Source organism: Metopolophium dirhodum, chromosome 7, assembly GCF_019925205.1.
Source record: "Metopolophium dirhodum isolate CAU chromosome 7, ASM1992520v1, whole genome shotgun sequence".
Taxonomy (NCBI): domain Eukaryota; kingdom Metazoa; phylum Arthropoda; class Insecta; order Hemiptera; family Aphididae; genus Metopolophium; species Metopolophium dirhodum.
In genome coordinates this window covers 7,671,833-7,688,834 of record NC_083566.1, presented here as the reverse complement: position 1 = coordinate 7,688,834, position 17,002 = coordinate 7,671,833, and the positions used below count along the sequence as shown (strand labels likewise).

Sequence of the window (17,002 nt, the reverse complement as noted above, 5' to 3'; positions counted from 1 at the left end):
AAGAGCCAAGGGGTGATTGTGTTCATAGGATGTGATGTACTGATGTAGGTTGGTACTTGAAGGAGGGAATGAATTCTGGAGAAGAAGGAAAGGATACGAAGACTTACGTACTTATAAATTATAACAGAATGAATGTACCTATTATTTTTTCAACATCGGATGTAATTCGGATTCGTACTTGCAGGTAGGTAAGTATAGGTACATATCATTATATATATTATATTATAAATTATATGGTTCATGAATAAATAATCAAACAAAATAAGAATATAGGTAATCAACTCAATTTTTTTTATAGCTTTAATTTTCGTATGCTATCTATTTTTAACACTTGCCAATTCATTTTACTGGTGATAATTTATAATAAAAAAAAAAACCATTAATAAGCAAAACAGTCATCAATTGTTATCAGTTTATCTTTGTGTCTAGGTACCTATGAAACTTTTATATTTAAAATTAATATTTTTATTCACCAATAATGGCTAATTAAGAAGCTGATATGTTTTGACAAACTGAATAATAAGTTATTTTTTATTTATTTTAAAAGCCTAACTAAGATAACAATTATAATATTGAATATAATAATTAACAGTATATTACCTGAATAAAAAATTAATGCGAATAATTAGTGTGATCATTGTAAATAAATTGTGATTAATACAATAATTTATTTCAAAAATAGGTATACAAATAGGTATGATATAAATCTTTTTTTAAACTTTAAAAGTATAAATTATTAATAATGATTACTATAATAATAATTTTAATAGTTGATAAACATATTTAGACGAATTGCAGATAGTATAGGTTAGTTGTAGTATTAGTTAGTGGTACTTAAATTTTGTGATGTAAGTTATTCAAATTGTATAGCAACTGTTTTAAGAAACTTATACCACACAGACTATAGTCATTAGTACCGTATAATAATGGTACTAATGACTATAGTATTCAATTTGTTTGTAAACAATTAATATTCAACCTACTGAAATTACTAATAATAATAATATAAAATAATGTAATTTAAGCTATCCTTAGATAAATCATATATGTCTACTTTGCTCAGAATCGTTTTTTGCATACAATATGACTTATTATTAAATTTAAATTAAACATATCTATTACAGCAACTTTATAACCTAAAATTTTCCAGAGGAAGTGAGTTTCCCTGTATTTAAAATTTTAAAGGAAGGAGAATATTTTTATTAAAAAGTCGACATATAATAAAATTATTGAGTTGACTATTGCAGTGAGAGGCATTAATGATGATAGGCTAATTTAAAAAGTGTTAAATTTGTTTTTTTTTTTATTCATCGGATTTTAGTACGGTTGCGTTAGGCTTTTGTATTAATTGATTATATTAATCCTCCGTAGGTGGAATTAAGTAAAAATGACAAACTTGGTACAATTTTGATACTTTAGAGTTAAATCATACACTTACGTACAAACAGCACGGGGTCCGCGATCTACCACAGGTAGATTGCCTACCTGATAATATACTGCTGCAAATCAGAATTTTTATTCCGGGCAACAGAAAAGTTAAAATAAATTTTGAACACCATACACCATACACCGAATATTAAATAACAAATTGAACAAAGTTTGAGTCATATAGAATTGGTACATTTAACGGGCAACGAAGTGCTAGGAGGATCAGCTAGTTAATTATAAGTTATAACCATGTACGTGTCCCCAACCCCCCATCCAAAGAAAATCTCGAAAATTTCTATCCAAATATTTTGTACGTCATTTGTATGAATTTGTATGACCATTTTTGGAATTTGTACGACACCAGAATTCGAGCAATATCAGAAATATGGAAGGGGGGCTGGAGACACATGTCTCCAGCCCCCCCTAATATAAATAATTAAGTATTCATACATTTTATACTGCAAGATTCAAGAACGCTATTTGTATGAATTTGTATGACCATTTTCGGAATTTGTATGCGACCCCCTCCCGAGTTATAATCGAAAAACCAATTTTCCCGTGTCCCCCGCCCCCCATCATCGGAATTTTTTACTTTTTCCTACGCGAAACAATTAAATGCTATTTGTATGAATTTGTATGACCATTTTCGGAATTTGTATGCGACCCCCTCCCGAGTTATTATAGAAAAACCAATTTTATAAATGTAATAGAACTATTTTCTTTTAAAAATTCATAAAAATTCAAGTAAAAGTTTTAAACAAGACAAAGTAAGGAAAATTATTTATTATTAAAAAGTACTCAACAATTAATGTTTAAATTATTTCTCTATTAAACTAAGTTCCTTATTTTATTTCCATCTTCTAAGTGGACTTTCTTCCTTTGGGTTCAGAAAAGAAAGGAAGCACCTCTACTTAAGATACACGGGTAAGTGATTATAGCAACATATTAATTCAAGTATAACAAGATTTATCTTGAATATAGGAAAAGACAAATCTTATTTCCATATAGTAGAAATGCATAGGTCTTAAAATAGAGATATATATCAATCATAATTAAATAATGACAATCCAAGATATTCGATTCATTACATATTACGCGGAATGGGTCATAAACCTCACAGACGCATTTTACTAATATATATTATATTGTTGTATTTCAAGTAAATAGGTTATGCACAATATATTGTGAATGCTAAAAACTGCTAAAAACAACTTATAAACAAATAAAATAATATTACCTACCTAAATCCACAGCTGGGCAAGTTAATGATAGTTTTAAACTTATATAATTTAAGTAAAGTATTATTTTTTCAATTAAATTAAAAGTTATGTTATTACACATCTTTAATACATTAATTAAGTTAAATTTAAAAAAAGTGCATTGAAAAGGTATTAATATTTAAAATAAGTGATAATCACTTGGATAATAATATACCTATGGATATATAGGATACATATATTATTATGGATGTAATTTAAAACCTAACTTGTCTCCGTCTTACAAATGTAGAACATAGCAAAAACTGTTTTGCGCGGGACAACTTTTCTTGCACCATATTTGTTGTAGAACTACCAAATTCTTACAGCATGTAAAGAAGAACTAATGTATCTGTGCAACACCGTGATTTTTATTTAATAGCACTATCCAATCATTTTTTATAAGCAAATGAAAAAAACAAAAAAAAACCAAATGTTTAGAAGCATATTTATTTTTTAATTTAGCTTGTCCCTAAATCGTTTTATAAAGTGGATATTTATTTTGTGTAAATTAAAGTAAAACTAAAATTTTCCGAAAAAACCGTTTCTGAAGTGGTTACCGGTAATCTTGAAGAATTAAAACCGCTTCCAAACCGATAACCGGTAATCACATTTTTAGGGATCATTTTGGTAACCAGTAATCAATTACCACTAATTCTAAAAATCCATAAAACCGGTAACCACTTACGAAAATTGTTTTGGGTCCTGCCGGACCCGGTAACCGAATTTTTCATAAGCGGTTTCATGCCCTGGATTAAGTATACATATTGAAATATTCTGCTTAAGAATATAAAATAAAAATGTACCGATGTTGTCATTCAAAACAGCAAAAAACTGTAAAGTTATTACGAATTAAAAGTAAATGGTACCAAAATATTTTTTTTTAATGTTGTTTTGTATGACTTTAAATCATCTAAAATATATAGGTTTCCAAAAACGTTTAAACTTTTTAAGAAAATTAGAATTCACCTTGAAAAGAGTTACCCTGAACTACCACTATTGATTATTCCACGCACGCATACACAATAAAAGATAGTGATTAGTGATTACTGTCTGTCTACTAATTACTGATTATAATGAGTCTCCGATAAATGAGTTATACCTATATAATTAGGATTCACCGGTGTTTTTTATTTTTTATTCTAAGCGGATCGGGGAATATATTCCTTCTATTAAAACCCATTGGTTTTACAATAGGTATAGAAGTTTTATTTATTTATCATCGCGTTTGGAGCAGAAAAATTCAACATTGACGACACCTTCTGGTATTATTTGTAATTTAGATGATATTAAATTATTGAATTTAAATTCAATACAATCCATTACAGTGACCCACTTTTTTTGATTTATGTTTGTAACATTTTTATTTCTCAGTTAAAAAGCTTGAACATTTAGTGTAAGGTTCCTCTTAATATTTTTTAGAGAAGTTTAAAAATATCGAATATACACAATATATTTTATTTTCTATACAAAATAAGGTAATTCAAAATATTCAGCCTAATTTTAAGCTATTTATACTACGAATCTATTCACATTTTCACACACTAATCTATAATCTACGTAAAGTGGCGGATCTTGAGGGGGGGGGGGGGTGATTGAGGCGATCCCGTCCCAAGCTTTGGTTTTTGACGTAATAGCTTCAAGGGTAAATAGGAATTTATGTAACTAATTATTCTGTACGAGACTGTGAAAAGTACCATGCACCTAAATAAATACTTTAAAAAAACTTGGTAACCTGTATCAAAATTAATATTTTGAATTTTAACTATATCATGTGTGCCCTTTAAAAATCACCCCCCCCCCCCCACCGTTATCTTGGTCTAGATCCATCCTGTCTACGTATAAAGGGTACATCACCATGACTTATAAACGTGATAATATGTGATGTTAATATGTTGTTGATATATTAGTACCAAATTATTATAAAATACTATAGATTTGAATTCAAGCCTGGGCAAAAACGAGTTAAAAAGTTAAAGTTAAGTTAATTTTAAGTTTTTAAAACTTAATAAATAACGAGTTACTATTAATCAAATATTCAAATCCAAGTTACGTTAATTAATAAATAATTAAATAATAAATAAGATAAAATTATTATTGATGATAGGTACATATTATTATTGCATTAACATTTACTTTTTATTATTTTAGACCATATGACTGGCTATTTATATATATATATATAAAACTTAGCTTAAGTTAATAAGTGAATTGTAAGTTTCCATATAACTATTAACTTAACTGAGTTGAAAAAAATAGGATAACTATTAACTTTAAACTTATTAAAATGTTTTCTATCAACTTAACTTAACTCAATTAAAAATAACATTAACTTGCACAGACTTGAATTTAATACAACATAAACTATTAGGTATTAAACATTTATGTCGATTGTCGAATACTCGAATGCTGATTGCTGATCCGTACATCTCGTAAGTTTAGAATAATTATATCGTATACAACTTATCATTGAATTAAATTCTAACACGGCATTATTCCAATATCCATTACAGCGGGTTAATCAATGACGAAGTGTACTGTATAGGTACACTAGAAACGCACTATTTAACTATAATCTGTCTGCCGTAGTTCCGCCGTTATTTTCTGTTTATAAATCACTGGGATCAAAAAATGTCAAAGTATTCACCCCAAAAATATGTTGTCACTTATCACAATGATGTTGTATAAATTATTGAGCTTGAAACTTATATGATATTTTAGGAAATGATTGGGGCTTTTACTACATTTGAAAGTTGAGATCGGCGTAAAAGGTTATTAATAGATTTTTAATAACTTATGTCTTATTATAATTAGGTTCCTGTACAGTGTACATAAATAGTACACCTGTATAGCTGTAGGTCTGTATGAGTATTAAGTATAATATAATAATTTAATTTATTACTAGGCAGTCAGCACTTTTTTATCGTAGGCATTCATATAATAATTTATAATAATATAATCTATGGAGAATGGAATGTCTTAAATTATTTGTATATTACATAATATAATTAGGTATTATAATTGCATGTCGTTAAACGCACTGGACACTGGTTATGTTATTATAAGTACACGATTTTTACTAAGTAATTGATTTTTAAATGTGTTATTATTTGATTTTTAGTGCACGACTAGCGCTATTTTTATTATAAACGTTTTAAATAACTTAATAACGTACCTACATGATGTTAAACACGCCATATTGTTATAAATAGCATAATAGTTAATAATAATATGTAATATAATATTATGAATATTGCACATATTTTTTTGATTTTTTTTTTTTGTAGTGCTAAGCCAGCCTTCTCATTTTTCACTAGCAAATAAAGATAATTATGACGTTATTACTTGTTACCAGGTACCACCTAGTGTCCTAGTTATTATTTAAATTTTTATCAACTGTAGTTATTTTTTAGTGCAAAGATTAAATCGACCTATTTATGACTTCGAGTTTACAAGTATACATGACGCCAATATCGGCACGATATCCTGGTAAATATCGAATTAAATTGTCGCCGAACGCCGATCAATATTTTTTATTTTTATATTGCGTCTTCGCATTTAGTAACCGTATATTAAATATTAATGTGTAGTGCGCTCCTCAGTAGTCAGTCCCCGTAATATATTTAGCACCAATATAATTGCTATTTGTTGCGCAACGCTTAAAATAGTAAAATTAAACTCGAAAATTGTTGTTTACTTTAAACCATATAAAAAAAAACAGCAGTAAAATAAGTAAGTTTGTTGAATGTCGTTACGTCATGATAATTCAATTTTATTAAGGTATACCTATCATTCACTCACATTTTGTCGTGGTTCGAAAAAAATACTAAAAATGACAAGCCCCGATCCCTCCTTTTTTTTTACCTAGATATAAAATGTTATCTACTTATGTTAGCCCTACTTTTTTCTCATTTACTATGAAGTTGTATCAGTAAAATACTAAACGATCACAAGTCACAAGTTTACTCTAAACTGTATTATTACATATTTTATATAAATAAGACGTGTTCACCGTTGTCCGCGCCTGTAACGTTGTAGTCGCGGTCTTTAGCAGTTTGTTGTCCGTCCGACCAACCTTATCTTCCAAGACCGCGGTTGTAGTTGTAGTAGTATTATAGTTGTTGTATCACGCAATCGCCGCTTGACGCGAACACGGCGAACGAAAACCTTGCTATCGTCTTTGGGTGTATATTATAATGTTCCGACATAACCTCAATCATTGAAAATGCCTTTTTAAATCTTTTAGGAACACTGAATCCCGTATCTAATATCCGTTTGTAAATTGGTTGCATACATGCACTTGAACTGCACATGTAGTAGTTCGTAGTTGTAGGTATAACTTTCCCGACACTCGACAGAGTCGACAGTTCTGATAAATTTATTGCCACCGTTGGTCGGATACTCGGGTGTGTGCAGTTCGTTAATTTTTTTTTTTTTGTGAACGATTGATTTGAATTTAGTCTAAATGTAACGCAAACTATTCGTCTGCGATGGTGGTGGCCGCTGGAGTTGGGCCTGTTTCGAAGTGATATCGAAGGCGAACAACAAGTAGAACAATTTTGGTGACAATACATTAACAGATTAACATGGATCAGTACAGTGCTAAGGCACTGATCATTGCTTTGTCGATAGTTTCGAGACTATTTTTTGGTTTCACCCCATTACTTGTATCCAGAAAACTGTTAACCAACAAATCTACAGATTCACTAACATCAAAAACAGTAAATATTCATTAAAATAACTGTAATTCATAGTGTACCTATATTGTTTGAACTTTATGTTTCAGTTGGAGTATCTAGTTTCATTATGCTTAAGTTTGGGTGGAGGTGTGTTGCTAGCTACCTGTTTTGCTCATCTAATACCAGAAGTGAGGGAGAGCCTCATTGCAAATTTGCCGGAAGACTATCATCATTATCCACTTACTGAACTGGTTGTTTGTATGGGTTTTTTTCTTGTCTACTTTGTTGAAGAGTCTGTTAAGCATTTTGTTAAAAAACACAAGAAACGCAGTAAAGCGAAAACTACACAACACTGTGACAGACTATTACAATGGACAAACAGTCAGTTGACAGCAGTCAAGTCTGCTGATGATGTTAATTCTGTTAGTGTAGATCAAGGAACTGGAACTCCAGATTGCCAAATTGAACAAAATAATAATGAAATGTCACATGTACATAATTTAAGAAGTCTATTAGTTGTACTGGCATTATCATTTCATTCTGTTATGGAAGGACTAGCTATTGGCTTAGAAGAAAATATGGAAAATATGGGTTTCCTGTTTTTAGCTGTTTCTATTCATGAATGTACTATATTATTTTGTATTGGCATAAAATTGGTGACTTCGTGTTCGTCTTTGACAAATATTGTTTTAAATATTGTCGTTCTTACTCTGGTATCGCCTTTTGGTAAGTTAAAAAGTACATTTATTTACCTATACTTAATTTATAATTGAATATCTCCTTGCTACACTTAAATTAAGTTAAACCAAACAAAAAAGTTCTTTTAATATGCAGGATGCAACAGTTATAACTGAAAATTATTATTCACTAACTTATTCCAAATAGTATAGGCATATACAATATAAATTCATTTTAAAAATTGATTTATACTTTGATGATTATAATAATTATAGGTAGTAAAAAAAAATTAGTAAATTTTAACATAGTTAATTAATTACACATAAGTAATTATTTCTGTTACACTGTTAATATAAATAATATTATGTTATTTAATAAGTATCCTCGTATTGAATTGAAATATGTTTTTACATGTTCATTAATTTATATACAATATGATGATAAAGTTATTAAAAAGTACTGGGATATAGATGATATTATGGTTTAGAACCTAGTAATTATTGCTCAAACACTTTCAATTAGTTAGACAGTTATTAATATTTCAGTTATTTATAATTTTGTATAAAAAATGTCATTCAGTCATTACATCAGCATTTATTTACAAGTACAAAGTAATTATTTATAAATACATCTTAGAATTAGAAGCATTTGCATAGTATTTAAAAATTCTATCCATATTATAATTTTAAAAACATGAAAATTTTATATAATATCTATTTTATTTATGTATTTTAAATGCATATTATTAAAATTTTTAAAATATCAAGCATATTTTCATTTTTAATTAAAATGCACAAACTTACATACAACTATATACCTATATGACTATGTATAAAAACTTGACTATGTGTTCTACAAACTTACAACACTGTTGACTATTTATTTTATTAAGATCAGAAAAATACAATTGGCGTTTAATAATATTTCTTGAGATTTGAAACTTTTAAATCTTGTCATAATACAATGCACAAAAAAATTTAACAATTTTAGAATTTTGAAAATGTAATGCATATGGATTTTTAATATTTAAATCTAAAACTGTACTAAAAAGTTCATGTATAATATATTGTTATGTGTACCTAATCTATGGCTACAAGATCTCAAAAAATAAGCTATATTGCTAACCATGTATTTACGTGTTTTATTTAACTAGTAGTTTTTGATTTTACTTAAAGCTATACTAAATATTTTAGTATAAAATCTGGACTTATCATTTATCTATTTTTAATATTATTATCATCATTATCATTAAAGCTAAAGCCACCAAAACAAGGATTATTGTCTTATGACAGGTTTACAATTAAAATTGTCCAAGGGCATTAACCATGTTATATTAGTATATTACTTAAGAATTATGACTATAAATCACAAGTTTTGAAACAATTTTACATAAATAAATTTGTTTTATTAGTTTCAATATTATGTATAGTATTTTTTATCTACCGGTATTTGTCGTAAAGAATTAAAATTAAAGTTTGGTCATGTTAATTTAGGATTGCCATTCTTCCGTTACTGGTTTAATAAATAAAGATACTTAATTACCTATTTTTCATGAGAACAATTCTATTTTGATGCCCTAGATTTCTTATAATTTAATTTGGCCACCCTAGGTTAATTTAAAATTAAATATTTTACATTTTGTTTGTATATTATTAATTCAAAAAAATGCATACTTAACTGTGTTCAAATGACAAATTGAACATTAAATTTCCATACCTACTATGTATTCAATTCTTTAGACCTTAGTATTCCTTTACAAAATTACAAATGAGCATTTTAAATATAGTAAATTTAGTGTTTAAAAATATAATTTATTTGGAATACCCTTTTGTATTTATATAAAATTAAGAGGACGCCACACCCGCATGTGTTGTCTCCGTCTTACAAACGCGTAACATACCAAATTTATGCTCAGAAATTCAAGTTTTATGCCGTTAGCTTAAAAATTAGAGTGAATCGACCAATTATGAAACTTGATGGTAAAAATATATTCTTTGTTTTGTTGGAAGTTTTTTTATGATATTTCAGTTTTTAAGTGAGTTACAGCGTGTATAATAAATGTAAATTAAAAATGCTCAGAACTAACATAAAAACAGAAATATCGTAAAAAAAAAATTCCATCAATACACAGATAATATTCTTACCATCAAGTTTCATGATAAGTCGATTCATTCTAATTTTTAAGCTAACGGCATAGAACTTGAATTTCTAAGCGTAAATTTGGTACGTTATGCGTTTTTAAGACAGAGACAACACATGCGGGTATGGCGTCCTCTTAAGTAGATAGATAGAAAACATCAAATAAAATGGGTAACATTCTTCATGTTTAATCTCATTACAAATTATAATATGTTGTTTTTAGTTGATGTCCAAATTAAAAAATAAAAAATTCTAAACAATGTTAAAAAATTAAGACGACTGATATCTGTATATATTATGTATATTATTAAACATTTATTGCGATTTCATTTTTGCTAAATAATAACAATTGCATCATAAAATAAATTTGTATTCATGCTGGTTGGTGGATTAAATAACTTTCTAAATATATATTTATTCAGTAATATTTTATGTAATTGATTTTGTATGACCTTGTAAATAGTATTTATTATATTTTATAATTATTCTTGATTTCTTTTTTCAAGTTTAATCTCAAATTAAGTACTAATGCATAAGATGAAATTTTATTAGGTGGTGTATATATATAAAAAAAATATATGTATTAACATTTTTATTATTTAAAAACCATGCGCTTAAGAAAATGTCATTAACTTATATTTTAAGATTAGTGATTGTTACACCAATTCATACAATTTCCATTTTTTCAATAAGCAATACATAAAAAAAATCCTTGCTCTCTATTTATCAGTGATCTTTATTAAAAATTATAGCCTCACCTACCCTCAAATACTTTTTGCGCGGTATAGAACCACTCCCTCGGTATTTATAGTTACCAAAATTCCACAATGCATAGGGAACAACTTTATCTGTGTCGTAACGTTTTTATTATTTTGATAGCATTTACCAATCATTTTTTTATAATTAAATGAAAAAAACAAAAAAATCCCAATGTTCTCAAACTGATAACTTTAATTTTTTTTATGTTATTCAAATAATAAAAATGCTACGACACAGCTAAAATTGTTCCCTATGCGTTGTTGAATTTTGTTAATTCTACTATGAATACTGAGAGAGTGGTTCTATACCGCACAAAACTGTTTTTTGCTATGTTGTACATTTGTAAGACTGAGAGAACGCATGCTGGTATAGTGTCATCTTAAAAAATTGTGGTAATATCTTAACTCCCAATTTATTTAGCACTAATTATTTGTAATAATTATTGATTATTTAAAAAACTATAAAATTGACTTGAAAATTAAGTACCTAGTTATTCCTAATTTTAAAACATTCTATGTATGTAACCTATTATCTTAACATTTTTAAATTTATTAAATTTTTAAAATACCTCTAATAATACATTTTAGGTATATTGTTGGGATTGTTATTAACATTAAATACATATGATTTGGACCAGAATTATCATACAATTGGAAATGCTACTTTACAAGGCTTAGCTGCTGGTACAATCCTATATGTTACATTTTTTGAAGTACTAGATCGAGAAAGAAAAAAGGACACAGCGCCTGGTTTGCTCAAGTTACTGTTAACTATGATTGGATTTTTTTTTATGGTTATGTTAGAAATTTTTGGTAAATAAAAGATAAATTTAACTTACCTTGTTCATCAAATATTAAAACCATTTTCAATTACAGGTGGACATACCCATAAAGAATTCGATCATGGACATAACAACTGCTCTACACCTCATATTCATGGACCTTAACATGTATTATTATTGATCATTTCAGATGTATTTGTTACCAGATGTATTTACTGGACATATTAAAATAATAATAACCTGTACTCCTTAAACATATGCAGTTCGCCTGTGTAACTTTATAAAAGTCCAAAAAATACTTCTGAAATGAATTTCACTCAATTACTCGCCTGGCATTAAGATTAAATTAAGTTGTAACACGAATCATTTTTAACGATCTTCCATTATATTAATTTTATGCATAAATAATATATAAAATAATATTCCATTATGGATTATTTTTTTTATTTTGACGGAATGTAAACTTTATACGATTTATTATACATAATATGTATTTGACTTGAAATTAGTTTTAACTTTGTTTTAGTGTTCCTCACAATTAACTAAAACAACCATGAATTTAGTTTGTAATATTTTTTAGTTAGGTAGTTTAGTTTCAATATTTTTATATTATTTTGGGTCATGTTACAGCTGTATACTTTTTTAACTAATTATTTATTTACATTGTAAAAATTATTTATATTTAAAAAAAAAACTTTTGTCAATTGAAACTAAACAAAATTGATTCTTAAATGGATACATAATATTTTGTTATAGCTCTAATACAAGGAATGGACATGTACACTTATTTTGTTCAGTATTTTTTGTTTGAAAAATAAATGTTGTAATTCATAAATATGTTAAATTTTACTTGTAACAATTTGTTATCAGAATCAAGAAAATTTTATGGTAAATACCATGCCAATAAATTTTTTTTTTAATTTGATGTGTTATTTATTAATTGTTAACTCCATGTCCTTAAATTAAATTATATAATTACTGTCACATATTTAACTAATAATTCCTTTTCAGATGATATACTTTTGGTTTAAGTGTAATAACTAATAACCAAATATTATTTTTACAATTTATCTGTAAAATATTTTGAAAAAAATAATAACCTTTTTTACTTTTTTACACATTTGTCTTGAAAATATTCTCGTAATTGTTTTCATTGAGGTTGCGATTTATTTTTTCGATTCTATTAAAATGAACCCATATACAAATATTTAATTGAACTTTAAGTGGTATTGAAATAATTTGTTATTTGTTTAATAAAATCAAAGAATCACTTGATTAGTTTATAATGGTGTCCAAACTCTTAAATAATGTTATTCTAAAGTCTCAAGGTCAAATTTATTCATAGTAAATTACTCAAAATGTAGGCAAGGTTATTTAATGCAAAGCTGACTAACAGATATTACATTTTCCCACAGTTTTTAATGGTACCTAATATCAGTTGCATGATTATGAATGTTAAATATAGAATTTATTAATTTTTATTTGCAACTTATTTAAAATAATATCTCATGTGTTTATGAACTTGACTTATACTAACTATGATATTAATTTAACAATTTTAACTTAATAATATATATTGCAATACTTACACGGGATTGTTTTCATAGGTGAGTGTACAGGGGTGGCCAGGTTGGCCTCAGCTTTTTAAACATTTTAATATTTTATTATCAACTTATCATACTACATCTTGAATGTTTGGCCCCTAGACGCACCAACGGCTGCCATATTACAGTAATTAAGTAAAATTTCATAATAAGGTTGTTATAACTAGTTACTGCCACAATGGCTATGGTAAGTACTAAGTTGTTTCATGCCTCCATTTGTTAGTTAAAATATATTTTTTTTAAATAAATTTTCTTTCAATTATATAATATATTATGAAAAAGTAGTTTAAAAAGACTAATATTTGATATCTACCAAGTATCCGTTAAAACTAGAAATTGGAAAAGAGTTTACAATGAGCATTGATTATAAAATATTACTAGTACTAATACTTATAATCAATGGTTATAAGTTATAACAAATAAAAATGGTTGAAATTGGTTTGTTTTAAAAAATGGACTGTAAAAGTAAGAAAGATGAATACACCTTAGAACATTTTGTCCTCTGACATTTTTTAATGTTATATTTAGTGTCTAGCACATATTAAAAATAATTTAATACATATTATTTAACTCTTTTTACCTTTAAACTCTCAATAAGTTCATATTACTAATACGTATTTAGACTAGGTATTCGTTAACTACAAATTATAAATCTTTGATTGGTGTTTTATTACTAAGTGTGATTGCACACAAATATAATATATAAATATAAAATAATTAACAGAAAAAGTGTCTTCAGACACACAAATTATAAAACCAATTCAAAAAATCACTTCGCTGGGTACCTAAAACTATTTGTAATAATGAGTGTTCGCTGCTATGATCATGATCAAAATAATAACCATAATCTTTATAACTAAAATAAAAATAATCAACATTTTGCTACAAATCTAATTACTAAAAAATCTTGTCTAAATGTTAATTTTAAATTATTACATAGCAGTTCAGTATACAGAGTGCAGTGTGATATATTGAGTAGGTATACAGTGATTTTAAGACGTTTTATTAACATTTATCCGAAAATAAATAAATATATTGTAGTTATCAAAATGTAATGTATAATTAATAAATAATTGTATGAAAGTATTTTGTAAATAGTATTATTATTTTTTTTTTTTTTTTTTTATTATTGGTTAAGCATCAACTACATAGGTTATTAGCTTACAGGTGTTAATTTCTACATTAAATATTATATGTTATTGTACAATTCAATTTTTTTTTTAAATAAAATTATGCTATGAAAGTTTGAAAATGGACCAATTGCTTCGTACAGGTTGTCTGGGATGTTGAGATCTTTTCTGGCTTCGTTGAAGTTTGGGCAGTGGATGATGATATGCTTGATGGAGTAGTTTGTATTGCATGTTAGGCATAAGGGTGGATCTGTCTTTGCCATAAGATGTCCGTGTGTGAGTTTCGTGTGACCGATTCTGAGTCGATTGAGAATAACTTCATTTTTTCTGTTTAGTTCAGTGTATCTTGGCCAGAGTTCAACAGAGTGCTTAATTTCCCTTAATTTATTTTCCGTGGTCATGTGCCACTGTGAGTTCCACAAATCAATACAGTATTTGCTTATATTTCTTTTTATATCCACGAGTGAGGAAAAAGGAATATTTTCACAGTCTGGACTGTTGACTGCATTTCTAGCCGCTTCGTCTGCCTTCTCATTTCCCTTTATGTTACAGTGACCTGGGGTCCATATAAATCTGATTTCTTTATTCGATTTGGAAAGAAGGTTGCTGATTGAAAGAGCCAATGGTTCTGATAAGGTTTTGGATTGTAGATTTGCTAAGGCACTAAGTGAGTCCGAAGTATTATTATTATTATATACCATGGGCTCTGCTTCTAAGACTGGTTTTCCGACCTCTCATAGACTTTATTCATTAAACCAGGGGTCGGCAACCTTTTTACCTACACGGGCCATAATTTGTTTCAGTTTTTAATGGAGGGCCGCATACAAAATTAAAATATTAAAAAATATAATTTTAACAAATAATACTAATATATTTACAGATAGCAACAAACATATTATGAATTTAACATTGCAGTTGTGCTTATTAACTAATTTTTAATTAAATACATTAGTAGAGACAATTTAAAAGTTTAAAAAAGAAAGAATTTTTCCCGCCAATTCATTTATATCCGCTTTTAAATTGGATGTTGATATCCTTAAAACAGCGTTCAAGTGTTCATCGCTTAACCGTGAACGGCGTGAACAATATTTATTTTTTCGGAATTTAAGTATTGAGAATGTCTGCTCACAAATATATGTGCTACCAAAAGCAGTAATCATTTTTTTAGCAAAACTTTTAATGCCTTTAAAATCTATTTCAGAAAGACTTGAATAAAATATTTTTAGGTCATTACTTTCTTTAAAAGCATTTTTAAGAATATCGTTGTTTTGCAATTCTATGACTTCCATCTGTAAATTAGATTCAACATCGTCAATGTCGACAGAAAAAAGGTTTTGAAACAATTTGATTTTATTCTCTTGTACGTAAAAATCAGAAAATCGTATTGAAAATTCATTTTGTAGGTTTTCTATTATATTTAAAAAATTAATTTTTGTAGTTTCCCAATTTAAAGTTGATTTGGTTGATTCTAATTCAGTTTTACAGCATACGAAATGATCCAAGTGCTGTTCATTAATATGTTTGTGTAATAATTTTAATTTCACTTGAAATGATTTTATATTTGAATACATATCTGACAACAATTTGTATTTACCTTGCAGTTTTGTATTCAGCTCATTTAATAAAGTTGTTATATCAGTTAAAAATGCCAGATTAAGAACCCACTTTTCCTTTTTCTGACATAAAAATATTTATTTCATTTCGTAAAATAAAAAACCGTTTCAAAACCACACCTCTACTCAACCACCTTACTTCGGAAAAATATATTACATCCCCATATTCAGCATCGCATTCTTCCAAAAATATTTTGAATTGACGATGTGCCAAAGCATTTTTGCGTATGTAGTTAACCGTCGATACTACAATATTCATTACATCTTTCCATGCTAAAACTTTGCAACATAATGCCTCTTGATGTATGATGCAATGAAATATCATAGGTGCTTCATGTCTTTCTTCCACCATTTTCGCATTTATTCTCCCAATTAATCCTTTATTAATTCCACTCATATTTCTACCACCGTCTGTAGTAACACTAACTAGTTTGTTCCAACTTAATCCAAGTTTTTTAAATGTTTTGTCAATTTCGATAAATAAGTCTTCTCCCGTTGTAGTTCCCTTCAAACTACATAATTCAGCTAATTCTTCAGAAATATTGAAATTAAAATCAATTCCTCGAATAAATATTAATAACTGAGCAGTATTACAAACATCAGTACTTTCGTCAGTTGCGATAGAAAAACAATCAAATTTAGAAACTTTTTCTTTCAGTTTGAATATTAAATTTGTTCCTAACTCTTCGGTACGTCTAACACAGGTCCTAGCTGAGAGACTGATGTCTTCAAATTGTTTTTTTTTCTCAGGGCATATTTCATTTACAACGGCTAACATACATTTTTTTATAAACTCAGAGTCGTTGAATGGACGATTACACTTGGCTATCATTTCAGCAACTACGAAACTAGCTCGTACTCCTGATTCGTTTTGATTATGTTGTAATTTAAAACTATTTTGTTGATTAGTTAATGAACTTTTAAAATTGTTTATT

The 17,002-nt window shown here is 27.5% G+C and overlaps 2 protein-coding genes across 2 annotated transcripts; one reads left to right on the top strand and one right to left on the bottom strand.

Annotated features, from left to right (window-relative positions):
* Positions 1–6,732: 6,732 nt before the first annotated feature.
* LOC132949043 (zinc transporter ZIP3-like) lies at positions 6,733–12,629 on the top strand. Its single transcript, XM_061019795.1, has 4 exons — positions 6,733–7,405; positions 7,471–8,089; positions 11,527–11,751; positions 11,815–12,629. The coding sequence occupies exons 1-4, from the start codon at positions 7,271–7,273 to the stop codon at positions 11,883–11,885; spliced, it is 1,050 nt and encodes a 349-aa protein (XP_060875778.1). The 5' UTR covers positions 6,733–7,270; the 3' UTR covers positions 11,886–12,629.
* A 2,787-nt stretch (positions 12,630–15,416) lies between these two features.
* Positions 15,417–16,899, bottom strand: LOC132948353 (general transcription factor II-I repeat domain-containing protein 2-like). The gene is made up of 4 exons (XM_061018782.1): positions 16,674–16,899; positions 16,207–16,598; positions 16,049–16,130; positions 15,417–15,997 (listed from the first exon to the last, which is right to left on the bottom strand). The coding sequence occupies exons 1-4, from the start codon at positions 16,897–16,899 to the stop codon at positions 15,417–15,419; spliced, it is 1,281 nt and encodes a 426-aa protein (XP_060874765.1).
* Positions 16,900–17,002: the final 103 nt, after the last annotated feature.

Bases quoted from the DNA above. Each gene is read 5' to 3' on its own strand.
- LOC132949043 (XM_061019795.1), top strand. From the start codon at position 7,271: ATGGATCAGTACAGTGCTAAGGCACTGATCATTGCTTTGTCGATAGTT. The intron at 8,090-11,526 runs GTAAGTTAAAAA...AATACATTTTAG, and splicing joins TACTCTGGTATCGCCTTTTG to GTATATTGTTGGGATTGTTA. The intron at 11,752-11,814 runs GTAAATAAAAGA...TTTCAATTACAG, and splicing joins GGTTATGTTAGAAATTTTTG to GTGGACATACCCATAAAGAA.
- LOC132948353 (XM_061018782.1), bottom strand. From the start codon at position 16,899: ATGATAGCCAAGTGTAATCGTCCATTCAACGACTCTGAGTTTATAAAA. The intron at 16,599-16,673 runs GTACTGATGTTT...ATATTTCTGAAG, and splicing joins TTCTATCGCAACTGACGAAA to AATTAGCTGAATTATGTAGT. The intron at 15,998-16,048 runs GTAAATACAAAT...AATCATTTCAAG, and splicing joins GCTGAATACAAAACTGCAAG to TGAAATTAAAATTATTACAC.